Raw genomic sequence first — 24416 nt, forward strand, 5'->3', positions numbered from 1 at the left:
TTTAGTGAGTACAACCGCCAGAGGAATCAACACAGCCAAATCATTTTACAGTGTAAGACTGTAATGGCATCTGAGGTAACATCGCCAGACAGCCGTCTGGCTGTCGGCTACCTAGAATTCACCAAGGCAATCCATGTAATCCGTGTGTCAATCAGGCAACCAAACTTGACGTGGCTTGGACCCGTCGCTGTAAGAATACGAGGATGCAGCGATGAAGCCGAGGGGCTTGTACAGCAGTGGTTCTCAACCTGTGGGTCGGGAGCCCCAGTGGCGGTCCCCCATGATGATTTTTTTGGGGGGGGGGGTCCCCAGATGACGGTAAAGTGACAATTTACCTTTTAAATACCTTAAAAAAGGCAAAAAGAAATGAAATAAAAAAAGACCATTACTGCATCAAAAGTAATCAACAAAGTATACTATAAAAACTGGTCAAACATTGGCCAAATTGTCAAACAATATAAGAAAGAGGCAAAAACAGAAATATATACGATCAGACGAGGCATTGTGAGCTTGTAGTTTGGCTATTTTCACAATATTTATCTGTGGAACCGAGTCAAACCAAATGTAATAAATCAACTCCTACAATTCCAAGTGCTTGTCAGGGTGGGGGATCCCCAGTTCAAATATGATTATTCAGGGGGGTCCCCTGTTCAATTATGATTATTTTGGGGGTCGCAGCCTGAAAAGGTTGAGAACCACTGTTGTACAGTATGTCAGCAAACCATCCTACAGTATGTTTGCTGCAGTGGTTCCCAAACTTTTCTGGATCAGAGGCCATGTGTAAGTCTCGAAAACGTTATAGAGCGGTAGATTTATAGGATCATAGATAGTTAAGTGCTATTCTTATTTTATTGTAAATTCCTTCAAATAACAGCATCAACTCACACACAGGCAGGGAGGTACGATAGATACTGTAGGCATGTGTGTCTCTCACACACACACACACACACACACACACACACACACACACACACACACACACACACACACACACACACACACACACACACACACTATATGTTCATGTATTTCTTCTCAATCACACCATGTCACAGATAACACACACACATACAAACAATCTGCAGTTAACACTTTTCCACTCATTCAACACAACATTTCTCATTAAGACAGAGACAGATACACACGCACGCACACGCACGCACACACACACACACACACACACACACACACACACACACACACACACACACAAACAATCAGGACTCAATTTGCAATCGCAGAGAAAACACGAGCATCACTTTACAGTCATTTCCACCGAGGGTTGATGAGAAAGAAAGAAAAACAGCCGGGTCATCAACTTTCTTCCATTACTTTCCTGCCAAACTGCAAGCCAAACAACATCAACAGATAAATTGGCTCAATTTTCTGAATACCCACAGGGCTACGACAACAACTTTGAAATCTCTCAACCTCTCCTTATATAAATGAATGGAACACTAATTAGACTCAGACTCGTGTTTACTTCCATGTGACTCAGACAGAAGAGCTAAATGCGTACAACATGATAGATACAGACATAGATACACTAAAGCCTATTCATACTTCATCGTACTGTAACTGTATGACAGTTTCGCTCACTGAATAGAACAGCTAAAGAACGTGACCGCCGTCATTTTTGGGGAGCGACCCTGTCATACGAAATCAGGTTTAACGGTCTGTGCCTACCGCTGGCGTGGGTCTTTTTGCCTCTCCTGGCTAGCAGCTGCAGTTTTTCCTCTGTGATGTGATGTACTGTACTGTACAGTACAGTAACATCTATATTGAGCTCAGCTCACTCTAACACAACGGTACAGTAATAGGGAAGCTGCCGGTTATCTCTAGAAGCAGATATGAAATTCCCTCATTAATAATGGCTTGCTCATCTCGGTTGCCTCTCCGCTCACCTTGCTTTGACAGACAGCCTCAATTGCGGTCTCATGATAGTTTTGCACTTGCTCATGCTTTTTCTCTTTCTCAGTCTCTCTCTCTCTCTCTCTCACTCACTCTCTCGCTCGCCGTGTCCTGTGCTCTCCAAGCCCAGCCTGTGAACAATGACAATGCTTATCAGAACTAAGTGCTTTCAGAGAGCGCCTGCCACAATAATGATATTTCTGGGGAGGAATCGGTGCTGCTGGTTTTATGGGGTGTCACTGCAGCAGCAGCGGGGTTTCAGCTGGCCTGAAGAGGTGCCATTTGTCTGCTGCAGTCTCCATGGAGTCTGCCTTCACTGCTCGAGACTGAGGCAGCCAGTAGTTTTACTTCCTTCACCCGATATGCCCCCCACACAAGCAATACACACTGTATGGATACACACACGAGCCAAAACACACTCCCAAAACACACGGACACACAAATTAGCTATCGTCGTTGTCGGACCGAAACCTTGCATGTCCAAAACTGTTACCTTTCAGGAAATGGAAAAACAAACCTGTGTTCCAATGGATTTAATGTAGTTAGTATTTACAAATAAAACTGACTGAACCACTTTCAAACTGGCATCCCTTATTTTCGAAATCTGAAATTGCAAAAATAGCAGGTCTTGGATAGCCGAGGGGATAAGGCTCTGCGTATCAAATAGGCTCTGATGCCTGACAGCGAGTCCTGGGTTCGATTCCCAGCCCCGCCCCTACTCTCTTAATAAGAGATCTATAAGCTTGTCGTATCGCAACGCGTTGTGAACTTATACTGTAGGTCGGCTATTTTAGCTACTTTTGCACAACAATGTCGTATGACAAAAGTATAAAATAGGGCATTAATTTATGAAAAAACATGAATCAAATATGGAGATACAAGGTTTATATCTGTCAGCAATGATATACACACCCACATCTACACACAAATCCACAATTATCCACGTTGGGTGAAATTAGCAGAGTTTAATTGAGGGAAATGAGATTCCAACAGTCGTCAGCCTCCGGCAAAACATTAAGCGTGACACTCGCCTTCCCGCCAATTAAGAAATTAACTTTCTTGCTGGGGTACAATTAAATCTAAAGATGACAACTGGCCTCTCTCCCAGTAATCCTCTCCATAATAGGGCTATTAGATGGCCAGGGAAATCAATTGACCTCTTTGCAGTAAACTTTGTTGTCCAACCGGTCCGTCGTGAACGAGCAGACGTTCAAAATTTAATCTGACACAATTAGCATGACCCAGCCAGCCAGGTAGTGGTACCCACTGAGGAATTACGGGCCTAATTAGGACACCCTTCAGGATGACCAAGCACGTCACGTTGTCAGCCACTGAGCAGCCTTAAGCCTGAATCATACTTCGTGGCACGGCAGTTTTCGCGTGTTGAAAATAGCCGACCTACAAGCTCACGACGTGCTTTACATAGCGGCACATGACATGACACACTCGTGCCCATGACAGATGAGTCTAAATCCCACATCCCGAAAGGGCAGTCACACTGAGTGAGTTTCCTCATTAAACTCAGGTGATTATTAGCCACGTCATACATTCTACAGATATGATTTATTGGTAACCCTTTATTTTACAGCCCTCTAATTAGTAAATGGTAATTCATTATAGTTACTGGGAAAAGTAAAGTACCCATAGGAAACGGATAGTACTACATCATTTCCTAGTAAGCACTGTACATGGAAACCTGGCAGGAAACTAGATGGCAAACATATAGTTATTAGGAAAGTATCCAAAAAGAATGTTTAGTGTGAGTAATGACCAAGTACTGTATGTATTTGCTTACTAAGGAGCACAACAAATACTATAACAAGTGCCGAGTAGTGGAAACAAATTAAAGGATCTTATTATCAGGACAGAGCCTAGAAAATGAATCGTAATTACAAAATAGATAATGTCCTAGTAAGTACATGGAAACCAGAAACTAGATGATAATAGTTTAGTTAACAGGAAAGTACCCATAAGAACTGCATAGTAAGATACTAGTAAATAGATAGTAAATGGAAATCTGGGTTTCGATATATGTTTGGTTAATTGCCCAGCCTTATACAAATATCACTGTAAATGTTGCACATAGTAGACTGGACAATGGTGTTTCCCTGAAACACACTAACAAATCACTGCACGACTGCCCCTGCTGGGTATGGGATGTAGATCCTAGCATGAGAGACCAAGCTTGGGTGTTATGGTGGTGCGGGTTGCCATGGTGAACCTCCCGAGTTGGTGTACTGTAATTATGCAACTTTGTTGTGTCCACAAACAGTAGGAAAGCAATGATAAGATACAACAAGGCAAGTTTGTTTGAGATTATTACGAAATGAGGACCACGGCACTGACAGGGGAACTGGTGTTCTCACTATGTGGGCTGATTTTATGCGCCGTTGTGCACATTAACATAATATTAAATATTCTAAACTATATATATACACACACACACACACACACACACACACACACACACACACACACACACACACACACACAAACACACACACCCCACACACACACACACACACACACACACACACACACACACACACACACACACACACACACACACACACACACACACACACACACACACACACACACACACACACGTTCACAGCACAAACCACGCTTGGTGTGAAAAGGCTATTCAGTTCAGTGATCCACTGAATAGCCTTTTCCCATATTTGTTAATAGTAATTATGTCTTTTGTGTTATACTGTACTTGTCATTTTCAATTAATATGTATTTTAGTCACAGGGTACTAAACATGTTTAATCAACATTGAGCAACTACACATACATATTTTCCACCTAAAAATAAATACATTTTTGTTGGACTGAATAGGTAAAAAGAAATATTGTTTCCAGACATGGCACCATTGTTGTTTCAGCAGAAGCTTTTTTGATCCCATCCAATAGCAAATGCTGACCTATGTTAATCGTGTCTCTACAGTTGGATGTTTGAAAAAAAACAAAAACATGTATTTGTATCATCATCAGCTGGCATTCTGATTTGTGTAACTTGCCTTCTGCCTTGCAGGTCTTGGAGACAGGATCCATTTCATAGCCTTCATAGCACTCGCACTTGAAGTCCCCCTTGTAGTTGATGCAGATCTGGCTGCAAGCATCTGGGTTCTCGCACTCATCAATGTCTGGAGACACCAGAGGGAAGACCGCTTATCATATAGCAGGGGGATGGAGAAAGGCGTCTAGATAAGACACTTAAAATCTCTACAATCTCATGGAATTAGCTGTCATTATAGAAAGAAATTACCCCTGAGACATGAGAATTGCACATTATTGCAAATTACAATTAGCACACAATAAAATCCTAAGTGTTAAGATAACTCAGAGAGTGTACGGGTCCATTTGGTTCCATTTGTACACTCTCTGAGTTAACTATCTTTTCACTTAAAAAATGTTTCAGGATGACAATTCAGTTCAAGTTCTAGAGACACAATCTCAATGTATTTTAAACTATATGATCTATATGATCTCAACATGGTCATGAAAAGGCTTTCCAATAAACAGTAAACAACCATCAAAAACAAAACTAGCTCTGCATAGATAGAGGAACAGCAGCAATATTTAAGCCAACAAAAAATATATATATTATATTATTACATAATGGTCAAACCCTCAAATAATTTGCATAGTCGACAAGCAAGCATCTGGGGTCGGTAAAACATAAAAGAGTGTGAACATAAAAAAAAGGTTTTCAAATGTATCCACATCAGTATGGACAGGGACATAGACAGTATATAAAGACAACCAAAGACAAACACACAGAGAAAAACCAACAGACAGACAGACAGACAGACAGACAGACAGACAGACAGAGGCCCTTTCACCATCAGGGCGGTTGAAAGGAGTTTCACCTTGGAATGACTTAGTCTTTTTGTCAGGAGAATAATGGTTGAATTAAATATGGATAATTTTTAATGACCAGGGCTGCAACTGCAGCGCTGGTCATTAAAAAGTCGGTTCCGCAAACTGGTCATTAAAAAGTTGCCGTTCAGAGTGACAAAAATAAAAATAATAAGGCACAGACCCCAGGCTTTGGCACAAGTTGTGTTTCTTTGCTAAAGCATTTCACAGAATCCTTCTACAGGTGTGAAGGGATGAGGATGCTAAAGAATATTGATATGGGTATGAAGAACACTGTGAAGGTCACTGTGTGTGTGTATGTGTGTGTGTGTGTGTGTGTGTGTGTGTGTGTGTGTGTGTGTGTGTGTGTGTGTGTGTGTGTGTGTGTGTGTGTGTGTGTGTGTGTGTGTGTGGTTGGTGGGGGTATTGTTTGCCGATGGCTGTAAGCGATGGCACCTTGTAGGAATCGAATCCCAGTCTCAACGGTGGCGGGCAGGTACTTTACCCCTGTGCCACCCGGATGCAACTGACGCAAAAGATGTCCTTTCTCGTCCGTTTGATGATACATGCACAAACATAGCTGCATGACACGCACTCACACTCTCACACACACACACACACACACACACACACACACACACACACACACACTTACACAAGCATTATGCATAACACTATGGGTGTGTACAGTTTATCGGTTCACTCACCGCCGCATGTTTTCTTATCCAGCAGCTGGTAGCCGGTGGGACACTGGCACTCAAAGCCGATGGGTCGGTCCATGCAGATGTGGGAACAGCCGCCGTTGTTGATCAAGCATTCATTCAACCCTGACAGAGACAGAGAGAGAGAGACAGAGACAGAGACAGAGACAGAGACAGAGACAGAGACAGAGACAGAGAGAGAGAGAGAGAGAGAGAGAGAGAGAGAGAGAGAGAGAGAGAGAGAGAGAGAGAGAGAAAGACAGAGAGACAGAGAGACAGAGAGACAGAGAGAGAGAGACAGAGAGGGAGAGAGAGAGAGAGAGAGAGAGAGAGAGAGACACAAAGAGAGATGGGGGGGGTGTCAAATGATGCCACAGAAACACTCCCCTCATTGCCTTTATTTTTTTTCTTTTACTCATCTATGTATCAAACAATAATCCTATTAAAAACCACTTGAATCCTAGCATCCCTATTCTGGGAATGTCATAATAAAAGGCAAACATTCAGCAAAAATGAGCAAACATTCTGCAAAAAAATAGAAGATCTATAAGCTCATAGATCAGCTATTTTCGGCAAAAAAGATTTGGTGTAGAGGCAGTTGTCACTGCTGTTGTACCCTACTGTCTCACCTACCAGTGAGGAGCCCCCACCAGGAGGATGTAGAGCCGTTGTCCTACTCCTCCCGCCCAACACTCCCTGCTGACAGGTGCCACCCCAGCCCGCAGAAATACGTACAGTGACAATTATCACCCTCTCCCCCCGGCTCCCCTCACCCAAACACGGGCTAACTGTGTTCGCGTAGACGCTCGACAAAGCTGGATGCAACACAGTGGATTCGAACCCACAACCTCCGCGGTGGTGGGCAGGCACTTTACCACTGCTCCACCCAAGCGCCTACATATTTTCTATAAAAAAATATGATTTGATATTATCAAACATACTGTAAATCAAACATATCAGTCAGTCCACATTTCCCTAATGGAAATGCATGTATTTAACCCATTCAAACCGGGAATGCATCTGTGTAACTACTTTATCCATATTTTATACTTTGGTTATTCAAAAATAGCAGATATACAAGCTCATAGCACGGCACTGAGTGCCGCGCTATGAACTTGTGCAAATATTTTAAAGGTAGGGTAAGTGATTTTCTTTGGTTAAAATAAGTGTTAAAAAGCTCTATATTCTGACAGTACTCATTGCTATAGAGTGTTTGTTCAGTAACAGGAGTCTCCTTGTCTCTCCAGCTCTTTATAAAACAGAAAATGCATTTTCGTTTCAGTTTCAGTTTAATTTCCAATTTTATCCAATCAGGATAGAGAACTCAATCAGGATATAGATTAAACAAGTGAAATTGTAAGTGATGACACTAAGAAATGAGCAGGCAAAATTGGAACTTTTTGTTTTAACCCAAAAATATCACTTACCCTACCTTTAACTCTTTGACTGCGGACGACGCGATAACGCGTCAAGTGCTACTTTGTCCAGTTGGCCGTCGACGCGCTCGACGCGCTGGACGCGCGTTCATTGTTTAATCTCTGATTGCGCTATGCTGCTTAATATTCAATGTTATTCTCGAGTTCCACTTACTTCACGGACATCTGCATCCGGTTCCATGACCTGGATTCCGTTTCCGGTTTTTGATTCTTTTCCCCAGTCATTTTCGTCCAAAATAGGTAAATAAACGGGGTTTCACACGGTATAACGGACAAACGGAACGGTTCTCTTCTATAATCTATGGTCTGGGTGACGATCAGTCATCGCCGTCGTATATCACAACGTAATTTTCGCCGATCAAAACAATGGGGGGGACGTCACATCCGTTTTCATGTTTTTCCTTGTCTAATCTATGAAGAAGGGTGAGAGAGACCCAACGACATGGATCAAGCTGTCATGTGCTGCGCTCTAGTGGCGGAATTGTGCTGGGTCTTTACATTATGTGTCCTTAAATTATTTTCATGAGAAAAATTCAAAATATAAAAATAAAAAAACACGAAAATTGCTGGCACTGGGGGAGTACTTTATGAAAATACTCTGGCAGTCAAAGAGTTAATATATATATATATATATATATATATATATTTAAAGGTAGGGTAAGTGATATTTTTTGGTTAAAACAAAAAGTATTTTGTTAAAAGGTTAAAATACTATATTCTGATAGTAATCATTGCTATAGAGTGTTTGTTCAGTAACAGGAGTCTCCCCGTCTCTCCAGCTCTTTAATAAACAGAATATCAATTTTTTGGTAGGTGTCAAAATCTCAGCCAATCAGGAGAAAGTACCCATTTTTAAGCTTAATTTGTATAGTGTTCCAGTTCAAAATTTGTCTGCTCATTTCTTAGTGTCATCACTTCCAATTTCACTTGTTTAATCTATATCCTGATTGAGTTCTCTGTCCTGGTTGGATAAAATTGGAAATGAAACTGAAACTGAAATGAAAATGCATTTTCTGTTTAATAAAGAGGTGGAGAGACAAGGAGACTCCTAATACTGAACAAACACTATATAGCAATGAGTACTATCAGAATATAGAGCTATTTAACAATTATTTTAACCAACGCAAATCACTTACCCTACCTTTAAGGGATGCGTTCCCGGTCTTAATGGGTTAATTCAGTCTGACCAGGAGCAGGAATAAAACAGTATCTCCTCCCTGAATAACTATCAAAAGCAGAGGCATGGATCCCCCCCCCCCCTCCCCCAGACATATCTAACCCTGTAATAGCTTCTACGATTCCACTCTTGCCAGGCGACGTGCAAGCTAGCGACATCACAGCATCCAGTATTAAGGCCCTTTCCAAATTCACTTGGATGGCTGGCAGAATTAACTGCAGGCCAAAAGAATAGAAGAAGGCCATTGTTTGGTTTAAGGTCTCCTTCCCATTTCCTGAAAGTGGTCGTTTGGGTGACAGAGAGCCCCCTGGAGAGGCAGTTGCGTGGAAGCTCACAACGGCTTTTCAGACAGCTTCCAAGGGCGGGCATGATTTAGAGGTGACATCTTGACTCTCATGGGTAAATAAATGAACATGACATTTCCCTCTACTCGTTCCCTTCTGCCCTCTCCACTTTCTCTCTCTCTCTCTCTCACTCTCTCTCTCTCTCCGATCCTCACGCCCATTTCCAGCCGTTAACGCATCGCCTGTTTCGCCTGTTTTCACCCGTAGCGAAGCCTGTTAAAAAAATGAATGCTAGTGTGCCGGGCGAACTAGCACAGCCATGCTCGGTCAACACTAGAGAGCACTGATAACTACGGTACGTACATTGCCTTGATTTTCCCTGACGCAAGGCTGAGGCGGTAAATGCAATCCCATTATCCTGAATCTGAAATGCTTTAGTGCACAGTCAGAGAAGGAATACGTAAATGAATGGTATATAAGTCTCTCTCTGTGTGTGTGTGTGTGTGTGTGTGTGTGTGTGTGTGTGTGTGTGTGTGTGTGTGTGTGTGTGTGTGTGTGTGTGTGTGTGTGTGTGTGCGTGTGTGTGTGTGTGTCATGTGTACATGAATATACATAGCATACCTGTATGTTTACGTATGCATCAGCGGTATGGTACGCATGCAAGCGTGTGGTGTTCTCCAGCGTGAGTGTGTCTGTGCGTGTGTGTCAGATCGTGTGACTGCAGGTGCATTGTATGCGTGTGTGTGTCTGAGTGTGTGTATTTTGCTGTGCTCGCTCAGCTCGGCGAGCATCTTGCGAGCGCGGGGTTGAGCGAGTGTGGCGATGAGCTGGTTTCTTACGACGCGCTTTTAACGAGCTGAAAACCTCTGCCGCTGATGAGAAGACCAGAGTTGAAGGAGAAAAGAAAGGAGAGAGGGAGAGAGAGGAGAAACAGAGAGAGAGAGGGGGAGAGAGAGAGGGGGAGAGAGAGAGAGGTTCCTGAAACCCTCTTCATTTTCTTGTCAGGCCGAGGACGAGGTCAGTCTACTCTGCAACCAGACACCACCCCACCTCTCTCTCTCTCTCTCTCTCTCTCAAACCTTTCTCTCCCTCTTCCCTCACACCCTTTTTTGAGTGGTGCTAGCCACTCCAAGGAGTGACTTTGTCTGTGTGTCTGTCTGTGTGTCTGTCTGTGTGTCTGTGTGTCTGTGTGTATGAGCACGGCCTCTCTGTATGTTTGAGCACAGCCTCAACAGCTGCAACACAAAGATGCAACCAGTTACACTAATTATACACACACACACACACACACACACACACACACACACACACACACACACACACACACACACACACTCACACACACACACTTTTGAGTAAAAATACTTAACATGAGTAAAAATACTTAAAATGAGTAAAAATACTTAAATATTAGTAAAGATACTTTAAAGTTCCTAAACTGAGTAAAAATACTTAAAATGAGTAAAAATACTTACAATGAGTAAAAATACTTAAAAGATGTTAAAATGAGTAAAAATCAGTAAAAATCAGTAAAAACATTTTAAAGTACTTAAAATGAGTAAAAATACTTTGAAGTCATCAAAGTCTGTAAAAAGTAACAAACGAAATGAACTCATGAAAAGCACCACTCTCTTCACATTGGGTGTGATTTTTTCATTTCCTTATCCCTTTGTTACACGGCTTCTGGGTATGACCCACTGTGGCTCGACTGTGTGTCTCTACATACAGTGGAAAAAGTGTGTGTACAGTATGTGTATATGTGTATATGTGTATATCTGTATGTGTATGTGTGTGTGTGTGTGTGTGTGTGTGTGTGTGTGTGGGGGTGTGTGGGGGTGTGTGTGTGTGTGTGTGTGTGTGTGTGTGTGTGTGTGTGTGTGTGTGTGTGTGTGTGTGTGTGTGTGTGTGTGTGTACGTGTGTATGTGTGTATATCACATACACACGCTCCACTGGACATGCTCCACTACTCTTCCCTGATCAGGTATTTAGGCAATGCAGGCAGATGCTTCTTCTCTTTCTTTCTCTCTCTCTCTCTGCTCTGTCTCTCATCACACAGTAAAGCCATTAGCGTTACGTAAGGTTTATGTCCTTTCCCAACAGAGAGGTAATTGCAACTGTAACACCCAGGATTTGAACCCCAGCCTCCCGCGTGGGGAACAAAACATCTAAGAGGGAATCACTCCTTGGCCAGGAGACATGTTGGGATTACGAGCTTTGGGCAGGGCTACTTGTCAACCAGTATATATCCTACCCGTCATCAGTGTAGCCTACATTTCTCAAGAGAAGGGAGTCCACCACCAATCCCTTGCAGAGGTGCTAGCTAGTTACTGTATATTGTACATACTCTACCATACAGATTGGTTAAAATAACCAATTTAAAATAAGTCATGGATTGCAGTGGTGCTTTAATTTAACTCTGTTACTAAATTGTGTCACTCAGTGCTCCACGACAAAACCGGGTTAAATTAATAGTGCCTCAGCCTCTGTGTTATGGCACGACCTCCTCACTGGGCGAGGGGGACAGAAGGTGTATTCGACTGCTCAGCGTTAATTAAACTCAGAACGTACAACATACTACACATACAGATGCAGGGGAGGGAAGCACTGGCAAGCTAGCCAGATGTCTGGAGGATTGAGATGACTGGAGATGCTGCAGGAGGGCTTGCCCGAGGACGACCTAGAGAGAATGTGTAAAAAAAAAAAAGGACCCAGATGGGCCTGAAAGGGTTGTTAATACTCCAGACAGGTATTAACAACCTTTCGCCTCTCGCTCCCCTCGCATGCACTCTCTCTGGGAGAGGTACTAAAGAGGTGAAAATTAGATGGAGAGAGAAAGAGAGAGAGGAAGAGAGAAAGAGACAGAGAGAGAGAGGGCGAGGGAACACAGTGAAAATCCTGAGTGTTAATTCAACTCGAATGGAACCAAATGGACGCTTTGGGTCCATTTGGTTCCATTTGCACACTCCCATAGTTAACAATCAGGATTTTACCATGAAGAGATGGAGAGAAAGCATTAAGCAGCAGCGTGCCTTGTCCTTTGATGAGTAACAAGCAAACGCAGGCTTTCGTTTCTCTGATCAGCCGAAGCCGCCTTTAATGTCTGACAGCCTCTCCAGCCCTTTGAAATGCACATTAATAGAGGGGGCGAGGGGCGCAGTCACGTTTTATTATTGTGAACATGAGCGTGTTGCTTTCAGAGAGCTTAAATGTTTCTTGCGGTACACAATATGATCGCTCTCCCATTACGTTACAAAGGACTGTGGCAAAGTATTAGCTGTTGCGTTCAGTAAGTAATGACACAGAACACCTGAGACTAAAGTGCAGATGAACCCCCACACAGGCGGCGCTAGACGCGGGCCGGTGCTCGTTTCCGTGCCACCCAGCGACCCTTCATGCCGCTGTTCTATTTCCAGGAACAACCACCACTGAAATTAAGAATGTATTTATGCATCTGAGTACCCGTGGGCGAGGCAACTCTTCTGCTTCCGCAGCACTTTCTCAACCTGCAGACTAGTCGAGGCGCAATGGCTGCGCTGCGATGGCAGTGCGAAGGTCTTTATACGATCTGAAAATGTGGCGGCAAATATTTCGCATCAAACTGTTCATATTGTTGATACCTCAATCGCACAGGTTGGTGGTTTATTCACGGTGAAAAATCTGCCTTGTTTCACAAACATTGGAAAAAGAATTCAGGTGAATTAATCACACAAACATAAAGCTCCCGGAGTGTATTTTTATAGAGCTCTGACAAGATAAAAAAACACCTTGCTTTTTTTCTACAATAGGGACCATTTGCAATCAATAAGCTTTAGTTGGGTCAAAATGAGATTTCCTCTCAACTGTTTTATAGTTCAAAGGTGATGTTTTTATTGAGTCGTTGACAGTGGCTGTATAAGACATGACTGACGGAAGCTGTGATGGAATGTGTTCTGAGTCTGACACACTGTTTAACCTCTGTATGACTATGTATGCATGTGTTCTGAGTTTCATGTCCTAGACACAAGTCCAATGGGAGGGTGATGCAATGGGAAATCGGTGCCTCGTTGCAGGTGGTGCCCTAGGCAACCGCCTAGGAGGTTGCCTATGCCTGAAGTGAAAACGCCCTTGGGGGCATACCTCTACCCCAAACTAGCTTATCAATTTTGTTTGTATAAATTATTTTCCAGGACAATTTTTTTATTTTCCAGGACATGGACTTTTCCTTTTCTGGTCTGGAAAACTGCACGCTTTGATTCCAGTATCTGCTTTGTAAAGTATCTGTGTGAGTGTGAGTGTGAGTGTGAGTGTGAGTGTGTGTGTGTGTGTGTGTGTGTGTGTGTGTGTGTGTGTGTGTGTGTGTGTGTGTGTGTGTGTGTGTCTTCTCACCACACTCTTTCTTGGGTTCATCCGAGCGGTCCTTGCAGTCTTTGTTGGAGTCACAGACCTTGGCACTGTCAATGCACTCTCCATTCTTACACAAAAACTTCCGGGGTCCCTCACATTTGGTGGCTGTTATTAAAAAGAAAAAGAAGGAACATTTTGAATATAGACATGTGTTAAAACTGCAGTAGCATTTAGTTTCTTATTGTTGATCTTCTAATTAAAATCTCTGCATCTTGCAGCGTTTAAGTCCAGGAAAAGACTGCATTTAAGCTACAGCATGTCACAATATTACGATAACCATAAATCCATGACAATATCTTGTCAGAATAGACATTATATCAATACTGTATATTGCACAGCTACAATAAACTCCTGTGACTCATAGTCACAAAAGCTGAGTGTACAGTACACTTCAACTCCCGTCATTTGAAAATTTGCTATAACGCTCATGCAATGCTGTAAAGTAAAACTAATGTAAAGCCACAAATACAACTGCCTTAATAATGAAGAGTTTATTTACAGTTTATAAGATTTATTCCTTCTATTATGCTGTATATCTGTATAGACTGATAGGTTGCGAAGGCACAGCAATGACATGAATAAAGACTAATACAGGGTTCCCACACATTTTTACCACTTCATTTCCATAACTTTTCCAAAGTATTTTACCCCAATTCCAGGCCTATTGCAATCATATGGTGCAATAATGAGGCCCTTACTCCAGTGTACTATGCCCCAAGACAGAATCGAGCGAAGGTGTCACGTGACAAAAAGAACAGATCGACAAGCAACGTATCACGGTGCAATGTGTTGTTGGCTTGTTGATCAATTACTTTTGTCACGTGACGTCCTGTTCCTGTATACATAAGGCCGCAGACTCCGCCCTCACGCAACTCATGCAGCAAAGCACTACATTTTACCATGTTACACATTTCTCGTAATGTTAGACATGTTTTGGGACATGTTTTTATTAACAATATCAATAGCCAAAAACTATGTATATCCAAGCATTTAATTAATTCCAAACCTTTTCCAGGCCTGGAAAACAGTTTTTCTAATTTCTAAATATTTCCAGGAATTTCATGACCGTGGGGACCCTGCTAATAATAGAAAATAGAAATGAGAAGAAAAACTAGGCAGAAAGATGAACGCTTCTATATAATAGTCAAGACAAATTCAGACAGACAGACAGACAGACAGACAGAGAGGGAAATAGGGAAAGAGAGATAGGAGAGTACATTCAGATGGACAGACATAATGTACAGAGACAGACCGATGGACAGGTGAACCCACCGTTGACGCAGCCAGCCTCGTCACTGTGGTCAACACAGTCATGCACCTTGTTGCACTGCTTGGTACCGTGAATACATGAACCGTCACCGCACTGGAACTCATCTGGACGACACGTCAGTAGGGCTGTGTGCATACACACACACACACACACACACACACACACACACACACACACACACACACACACACACACACACACACACACACACACACACACACACACACACACACGTCACACACACACACACACACAGAAGGTGGACTTTACAAAAAAAGAAAAAAGTCACCTTAGCAAGTACAACATGTGAAAACTTTCGAGGTCACGCCTGTGACAACATTTTCATTTCACTGCGCACGCGTTCAGGCACCATAATAAGACCAATCAATCCACCACGGGAGCGGGGGCGGCCTAGAGCATCGGCAGTTAACCTGTGGGCCTGTGATGAATGATTTTCAATATCCTAACCCCAAGATGGAGGCCGCACGGAGCCGTGCGCCCCTCCGTTTGCATTAATATCCCAGTCACAGGCAAGCTTTTCATCAATGGGCCCCCACATGCTTATGAAACTCCCCTTCAAAACCACACTAAAAAGCAATATATATGGAGCGGCGGAGATATGATTTAGTGTTATCAGGAGACGAGCAGGACAGAGGAAGTGGAATGGGGCTTCAGACGCGAACACACACGCGTGCGTGCGCACACGCACACACACACACACACACACACACACACACACACACACACACACACACACACACACACACACACACACACACACAGTGATTATCTATCTCCCTAACAGAGCCTTGTCCTTCATCTTGGATATCAATCTGAGAGCGGCAGATGTAATTAGGCCAATGAGCTAGTGCTCTGTACAGGGAGACAACAGAGTTACATGGACCGAATCTAGCAAAGTAATATGAATGTTATTGTGAGGTTATAGTCAGGATGAAGAGTGTTCTGCAGGTTTGTTTATGTTTGTTTATTTTTTATTTGATATGGACATCACAAATTACGGACGGAACCAGATGCATTGCTCAGTTGCACAGTTTTTCGCTAATGACCACAAAAAAACAAAACAGAAGCTGCACCCTACACTCACCCACGCTGTCAGAGCCGTTCCTCTTGAGCCAAGACTCCCCTATTATTCAAGGGCTTTTAAATGCGCTCTCAAGGACAAGCAAAGGGTTGCCGAGCAACCTCTGGACAAATGCTGCCTCGAGTCGCCTACAATCCCTCGTTGGCCGGCAGAGAATTGGCTGAGGATCGCAACAATCAATCGGCCAGTAACTGGCGTTTATGGCACCGTGGAGGCAGCGGGGTGAGTTTGATGTGTGTGCCGCGCATCTCGATAATGAATAGAGGGGACTATCACACTCCAGGCTTTGCGAGCCACATGCGCCCGAGGGCTTGCGCCTTTGCGCTGCAGACTAATAGGAACCGCCTGTTTTATCGCACGCCCACAATCTTCTAAAGGGGTGTTTATCAGCAGAAACAAACTGAGTGAGAGGGGACTCTCACTCCCACCCGAACGCCTGGCGGCAGGGGAAATGCTGTAAGTGACACAGCCCAGCAGAGGTGGAGGGGGATGTTGTCTGCCGTTTCGGTCTCTGGTCCCCTGACGAGGGGACACATTGTCAGAGCGTGCATACAGACATGCTCTGAAATGAAACTGATCTGCAACGTAATGACTTCTGCCTTTGCTGTTTGTGTGATAGAATTTGATCACATTTGTCTGTGGGCGCCTCTGTGGGGCAGGTATGTTTAACAGCTGTGAAATATACAAGCGCACTCTCATTTACGGGCTGTCGGGCAGAAGACTTGTATTCTTTATTAATGTCCTATTTTATACTTTGCCGTATGACAGTATTATTTAAATGTGCAAAATGCATTGAATCGCAACACATTGTGACCTTGTAGATCTGCTATTAGCGTTTGATTTTAATGTGATAGACAATTAAGAGATACCTGCCAAAGTGATTGAAATATACAACAAAATGCACATGCGTGCGTGCGAGAGAGAGAGAGAGAATAAAAGTGTGTGGAAAAGTGCCGGAGGCATTCATACTCCAACAAAGCGTCGGGAGACGGCTTTTGAACGGGCAAGCTCTCAGCTGTCATCTCCATGGTAAAGAGCTGTGTTGACGTTAAGGAAAAGACGGACACTTTCTTTGAAACGTCAGGGCAACGACAGAACGCTCGGTTCAGCGAAAAGCTACTTCTGACAGGTACAAGACACTGTCGGACAACACATGGTTTTGTCGTTTTCACAGCCGAAAACGTCGACAGACACTTGTCTTAAGGCGGCTGTGCACCGGCGCAGACAAGGTCGCCTGCCAACGGCGCTCGGATTTGGCGGTGGCTAAGGTATTGATTAACTACTGCATAAGAACATACAGTATAACAGCCATCAGTCAAACTCACGGCAGTCAGCCTCGTCCGACTTGTCCTTGCAGTCAGGGTCGCCGTCACACTTCCAGGTCAGTCGAACGCATTCGCCATTGGCACAGCGGAACTCCTCCGAGGTGCAGTTGGCCCGGCGGGGGGGCGGGTACGGGACTCCATCGCCGCCGCATCGGTCCAGCCCCTCGTCCGAGCCGTCGGAGCAGTCGGGGTCCCCGTCGCAGCTCCACATGAGGGGCACACACTCCGAGGTGTTGCAGCGGAAGTGGTTGGGCCCACAGGTCGCCGGGGAGGAGCACTTGAGCTCGTCGCTGCCGTCGCCGCAGTCGTCATCGCCATCGCACAAGTAGACGGAGGCGAGGCACTTTCGGTTGGCACACATGAACTCCCCGCTGGGGCACGCCTTGGCATCTGGAGGGAGGGAGGGATGGAGCGAATGAAGGAGGGAGGGATGGAAGGAAGGAGCACAGAGAGAGAAACAAACAGAATAACTCCAGTGACCTAGAAAAAAAACCTAAACAATCTTCCCAATGCTGAATAATTATGAATGAGTCTTACTGATGCCAAGATTCAATCTCTGGCTGAAATCATTATACTAATCCACAGATAAATCTCAAAATGAGTTCTAGTATTTGTTTGTTTGTTTGCCAAAAAATAAATAAACAGGACTTTCTTTGATCCCATGTTGAGATCCAGTGCTCTATAACAAGTAGAGGCCTGGTTGCCCATTTCTTACAGACATCTGAGCGCTATTACACAGATTTTCTTTTTCTTTTCTTTTGAAAAAATAATAATAATTACCTGCAGTTTATAATAGCATTCAGTACCAGATCTAACAACTACTAGATTGGTTCCATATGTTTAGACCAGATAGAGGAATATGATTGCCATTGAGGTAATTCAAGCTGAAAAAATCAACAAATGATACGTAGCCTGCGAGGTTAGTTCAGGCAGTATACACTCGAGAGGTTACACACATACTCATCACTATGTGGCTGCATACAGTGTCATGCAAGACCCATACGTCATAAACTGACGTGGCAATCAGCTGACCAATTGGGTGGGTTATTTAAGCTCACCTAAGTCTGACGTTCCTTCCGCTTTGTGTGTTCTGGTTTGTTGTTATGCGGCTGTTTGCTCCCACCGAACCCCAGCACCACCAGTGGGCTCTGCTATTGATTCTGTTTTGAGAGGTGATACTGGTACCACACAGAGCGAGGAAAGACCACGATGGAGGGTTGATACTGGCTATCACATGAATATGCTTCACGGTACAGAGAGATAATCTCCCCATAAACACATCACTATCTAGGTATTTAACCATCCGTTTTCCACCCACCCTGTCGTTTTCCTTCTCCTCCTGCAGTTGAGTAACAACAGGAGGACTGTGAGAGGCTCAGGGTTTCTGCTAGTTATGGTTAAGTTAAGACTTTTTAATGCCACTCAGAATTACATTTAACCGCTTGAACCCTAGCATCCATATTCAGGGGGGGAGATTTGGGGGAAATGGCTGATCTACAAGCTCACAGCGCTTCGCGTTGCAACACATATTGAGCTTGTAGATCAGCCTTTTTTTTCTGAGAAAAGAAGATATTTACCGTAGAGATTATGAATTCACAAAAATAACAGCTGTTGTTCACAGATTTAAATGGTGTTTAAAGCTGCACTAAGTAACGTTCCTGTTCTACCCCCGGATTTGAACCCGGTCTCCTGCGCAAGTGCTGAAATTTTTACCATCGAGCAATTATAGCCTGCCTGCTTGCTCAGGGGATAAATTGAATAGTGTCAGATCCTGTGTCTAGTTGAGACATGACCTTTGACACGATCTAAATGTTTTTTTTTCCCACGATTTTGTAACCCATTTTTTCACCCAGTGCCAATTGCCTATGTAATCCTGGGCGCTACTCTCCCTCTGCCAGCATATAGGTAGAGCCTAGAACTGAGCTCATGCCTCCTTCAATGCATGAGGAGCTAGCAGGCCGCTTCTTATCACCTGATAGGGGGGAGTTTCCCCCGTTGGACGTAGCGTGTGGAAGGAACACGTTATTCCAACCAGTTCCTTTCCCCTCCATCAGGCGACCCGGCTGACCAGGGGGAGGCAGTATAGAGACCAGGATTACTGCATGTTTTTTGTGTAGGTAGCTACCTTAGGGGACACGGGGAGAACATGCAAACTCCACACAGAAAGGCCCTTTCGCCAACCCCACCTAGGGTATGGGCACTGAGGAGAGGACACACCCCCAGCGCCCACACGCGTCCCCGGCAGGAATCGAACCCAGGACCTTCTAGCTGTGAGGCGACAGCACTATCGACTGCGCCACCGTGCCCCGATAAATTGAATCTTGACCTTAAAAATTCGTGGTCATGTCTCACCTAGACACAGGAACGAAATGTCTCAACAGAAGAGCAGGGAGACCAAATACAACCGCCGGCAATTGTAGAAGTTATATTATGTCAACAAACTCTACCATACAGATTGGGCAAAATTAGGCATTTTTAAGACCATTGAAGCATGAATTGAAGAATTTATAAGTCTTTTTAAGGATCTGCGGAAACCCTGCAGGCTATCCGTATGACAGCTGAAGTGGCACTTCAACCGCTGTGCACTTCAGGGACATGATACAATGTGCTCTTGACCACATGGTTCACCTTAGCTTTATGAATATTTAAACTGGGTGGAAACTGAGAGCACTACTGTACATCACTTTCACGCCATTTAATCCTTTCAAGGGATCCACACTCTGGTGGTTGAGCAGATGTAAACAAGATGTAAATCCCAGTCTCTGTCACACCCACACCCACACACTATTTTGTATTACCATACTTGCGAGGACATCAACATTTTAGTACAGCGATTTTGTGAATGAAATGAAAAAAAATTTTTTTAACCACAACCCTAAAGCCGACAATCTGTAATACTGTATACTAGCTCACAAGCTCTTGTATCTTTCTACAAGCCTTCTCTCTACTATCTACCCATCTTTCGTTTATACTCCACTTGAATAGCAGCCAGTCGGCAAGCAGCCGGCCTCACTGAGCATAAAAGTCAGTGCTGGGTTAGACACCAGCGCTTTGATATTCATACAATTCATGCAAACCGCAGGGGCGCTCAGCCTCCACGCCGCTGCCCTTGTCTTTAGCATCTCAGGGCCAGCGACGGGGGGGAGTGCCGTTTTAGATGTTTACACGCTGAATCAGCACACATAAATGGGCAAGCGGATCGGTAATGACCTGCGAAAGCCTTGCATCTCCCAAAAGCCAGCTTCTCAGGAACAAGAAGAAGAACTGGTGTACTTTCGACGTTTCATAATGAATGTTGAGTGGTTTGAGTGCGTGCTGCTGAGCTCATGAAATATTTTCTTGACATATATAGGACACAATGTACTGCAGCTTGTCAATGACAGCAAAAAAGAACGTGTGCGTGAGGATCAAAGAGAGCACGCAAGCAGCCAAAGGGGAATCCAGAAGTACGGCAAAATAGCTAATTAATATCACCACACGTTGAGCTTAACTGGGTGAACACTTCCCCAGCTAGTGAATGTCAGAACAGATTGTCGTGATTATCATCCTACTTAATTGTAGCATATGTTTAATTCGCCATACCTTTTTTCCCCCCCCATTACACGCAGCAGTGCTTAATGCATTCATTCATTCCAGTGGGGTAGAGTAGACAAGACTTATCACATAACCACAGTATTTACTATTCTAACATCGTTCTCTATGGAAGTAAGGGGAACGCAAAAAAAACTATTATTTTACATTCAGCTCGGCTAAAGGCTAAAACATCTTCATCAATATTAACCGAGTTCCATCTGAACATGCCGTTTTATTATGACATCCCGCTCCATGCCATGCTCCTAGCCTCACTCTATACTAATATGGCGCTAAATTATTAAGGAGATCCAACAAACATGCATATGCGTATTATCACACAAGGGGAAGGCCATTAGTAAAACACATGAGTGCTTATAGGCTAAGACTTGTCTGTCATTCGCAGTTCTAGGTAAATGAATTTAAAAAGACTTGGGAGCCAGATTTGGCTCCGTGCCCGCAGGCTGCATGTGCATCATGTTAAACACATCCGGTATGGTTTTGAGATGCTGACTCAATTGCAGTGGGAATAAACATTTTACGTAGGGAACTGTATAATTGAAACATTTTCCATCTACGCTGCTAGGGCACGAGTTGAATGATATTGTGGTGTGCGTGGTGCGTATGGCCTAGATGATGCAATATGGCATGCAGTGTGTAAGGAAGGCAAGTCCTACTGTTAGTATGCATACATGCCTATATTGTAGTTTAACATTTAATATGCATTCCTGTCCGCATATGGAATTGAAAAGTCAAACTTTTTAGCAGCGCAGCAGCTGCAAAGTTGCGATACAGTTGCTCCCTCTATTTCCTGGAAACCTAGTGCTAGAAGGTATAGGGTAGGAGCAAAGTATCTATAAGGGAAAAGGCAAAAAAAATGCAACATTCAGCCAGTAAAAAGACTCCTGTCTGAGCAATAGGTCTGAGCAATTATTGAAAAATAAAAAAGAACAGTGAAATAGCTCTATATTCGCATAGTAATCATTGCAATAGAGTGTTTGTTCAGTAACAGGGGTCTCCCCGTCTCTTCAGCTCTTTAGTAAACAGAATATACATTTCCAGGTCGGGAAGTTATGAAACAAACAAAGAAAAAAAATAGCAGACAAAATTGGAACTGGATCACAAGAGAATTATCTTTGTGGGGTTCTCTCTCCTGATTGGATGAAACCAATCTAAAAAGTTTATAAAACATCTGGAGATGGGGAGACTCCTGTTACTGAACAAACACTCAATAGCAATGATTACTTTTGGAATACAGAGCTTTTTGGTTTTGATAAAAAAAATCACATTTAACAAATATTACATTGCAGTATTGGTCTGAAAAAATCACAATGAGATATTTTTTCCAAATTGTAAATTCATACCTGAGCGCCATAAAAATCACTATATTATTTCAGACTCCAATGAGATATATTTTAATTAACAATATGATTTTTCATTACATCTTTCAAAAGTGCTAAGGAACAGAATCCTATCCATTTTTGATTTTATTTATTTAACTGCTTGCAACCAACATACAAAGATGGTTAAAAAGACAATCGAGGATAGATAAATACAAAAATTAAAAGATAATTTAAAAAAACTCAAAGTCAAAGGCTTATTTCCACTGTGGTTCCCTATATCCATCTCTGCAATGATTCCTTTTAACCTGTGTTATTCACATGTCTGATTTCAGCAAGCAAATAAATATAAAACATAATACATACAGAATGACCTAAACACAGAAGTAACCACTTAACCCCTATATACTTAATTGACCGGGGTCCCCCAGGGCTCTATGCTATGACCGCTAGTAATTCCCTCTACACCAAATCTCTTTGCCGATCTGAAGAGATCTAAACAATTTTGACAATTTATATGTTAAAGATTATACAGTAGGTAAAGAAGTTGCAGGTATTGCATCACCATGGCCAGTCATCCAATCAGGAGCTAGCAGTGTGACCCAATTGAATTCACTCTCCCCGACTGGAGAGAAGTCACTTTGATAATAGTAGATGGTTGCCCGCGGCAACCACTGTTTCACAGAGAGAGGAGAGTGGACTGGTCTCTCTACTCATATTAGACTTACTAAGGTTATGGCTACGGTACATTCATGTGTGTGTGTGTGTGTGTGTGTGTGTGTGTGTGTGTGTGTGTGTGTGTGTGTGTGTGTGTGTGTGTGTGTGTGTGTGTGTGTGTGTGTGTGTGTGTGTGTGTGTGTGTGTGTGTGTGTGTGTGTGTTGTGTGAGAGACAGAGAGAGGAGAGAGCAAGTGTGCGTGAGTGCATGAGTGCGTGCGTGCGTGCGTGCGTGCGTGCGTGCGTGCGTGCGTGCGTGCGTGCGTGCGTGCGTGCGTGCGTGCGTGCGTGCGTGCGTGCGTGCGTGCGTGCGTGCGACCGTGCGACCGTGCGTGCGTGGTGACTCGGACTGAACTAATGAAAGAGATAAAAGTGCGAGCCAGAGAAAAAGCGAGTCGAGGGGAGAGAAAGAGGGATGAGAGTACGAAGACTAGAGAGATAAAAGAAAGGTAGTGGTCCACAGTATGTGTGTTTGAGGGGCAGAGAGAGTGAAGAGAAGAGAGAGAGACAGAGAGCATGTCCAAAAGTAATTTCTTTGAGCCTTTTGCACACGCACCTGTACTCACACATACACACACACAAAACAATAACACCTTGCATGTCAATCAGTGACCCTTTGTCTGTAGTTAAACATCACAGTGGTTTTTGGAGTGGTTATTCATAGATACTGAGACTCAGATCCATAGTCTTGTCACGCACGTACAGGCGCCCACACACACACACACACATACACCACAGACTCCCGCCTCCACACACAGACCTACTAAAGACCTACACACACACACACACACACGTACAAGACATCGTGAGTCAGACGCTTAGACAGTCACAGTGGCTGACCTTTCAACAGAGCAAAGAGAGACATAATGGACGGGAAGCAACTCTCTCTCTCCCTCTGCCACCGAGTGAAATGATAACAATGGAGAGCAGATAATGTATGACATGGGATGGGGGTGAGGAGGGTGGTTTTTTGTCATTACCTTAACTCTGATATCATTATTGACAGAGGAAGCAAGCCGCCGTCCCAGGGCCACGGGAGAGGGGGGAAGGAAGGAGATAGAGTGAATGCTGAACGCTGAATCGATGCAGCGTTCAGCATCGTTTTTTCTTCACTCAATGTTCACGAGCCGGTATAAAAAAAATCGCCATAATTAGGCTAAAAGGAAACAGTGTGTGCTTGTAAGATAGAAAGCTGCAATGCCAATATGTTGATTAGAATGAAATGGGAAAGGATTACGCCCCGCGGGCGGTTGACATTGTTGACGAAATATTTCTTCCAAAGGCCTTCTAGTTTGGGGAGGTTGCGGTATCTGACAGCACAGTGTCACTGGAAG

The 24416-nt window shown here is 43.7% G+C and overlaps 1 protein-coding gene across 1 annotated transcript in view; it reads right to left on the reverse strand.

Moving 5' to 3' along the window:
- The window catches only part of LOC308093872 (low-density lipoprotein receptor-related protein 8-like), a gene marked incomplete at its 3' end in the record, with an annotated part of 94084 nt that overhangs the window by 22106 nt on the left and 47562 nt on the right, over window positions 1-24416 (reverse strand). Inside the window, exons 5-9 of the mRNA XM_080440251.1 lie at window positions 17457-17846; window positions 15032-15154; window positions 13742-13864; window positions 6485-6604; window positions 4937-5062 (exon numbers count right to left, since the gene is read on the reverse strand). Of these exons, the coding sequence (XP_080296377.1) occupies window positions 4937-5062; window positions 6485-6604; window positions 13742-13864; window positions 15032-15154; window positions 17457-17846 (882 nt within the window). The remainder of the gene's footprint in view (window positions 1-4936; window positions 5063-6484; window positions 6605-13741; window positions 13865-15031; window positions 15155-17456; window positions 17847-24416) is intronic.

This window comes from Gymnoscopelus braueri, assembly GCF_963280865.1.
Source record: "Gymnoscopelus braueri genome assembly, chromosome: 10".
Classification (NCBI taxonomy): domain Eukaryota; kingdom Metazoa; phylum Chordata; class Actinopteri; order Myctophiformes; family Myctophidae; genus Gymnoscopelus; species Gymnoscopelus braueri.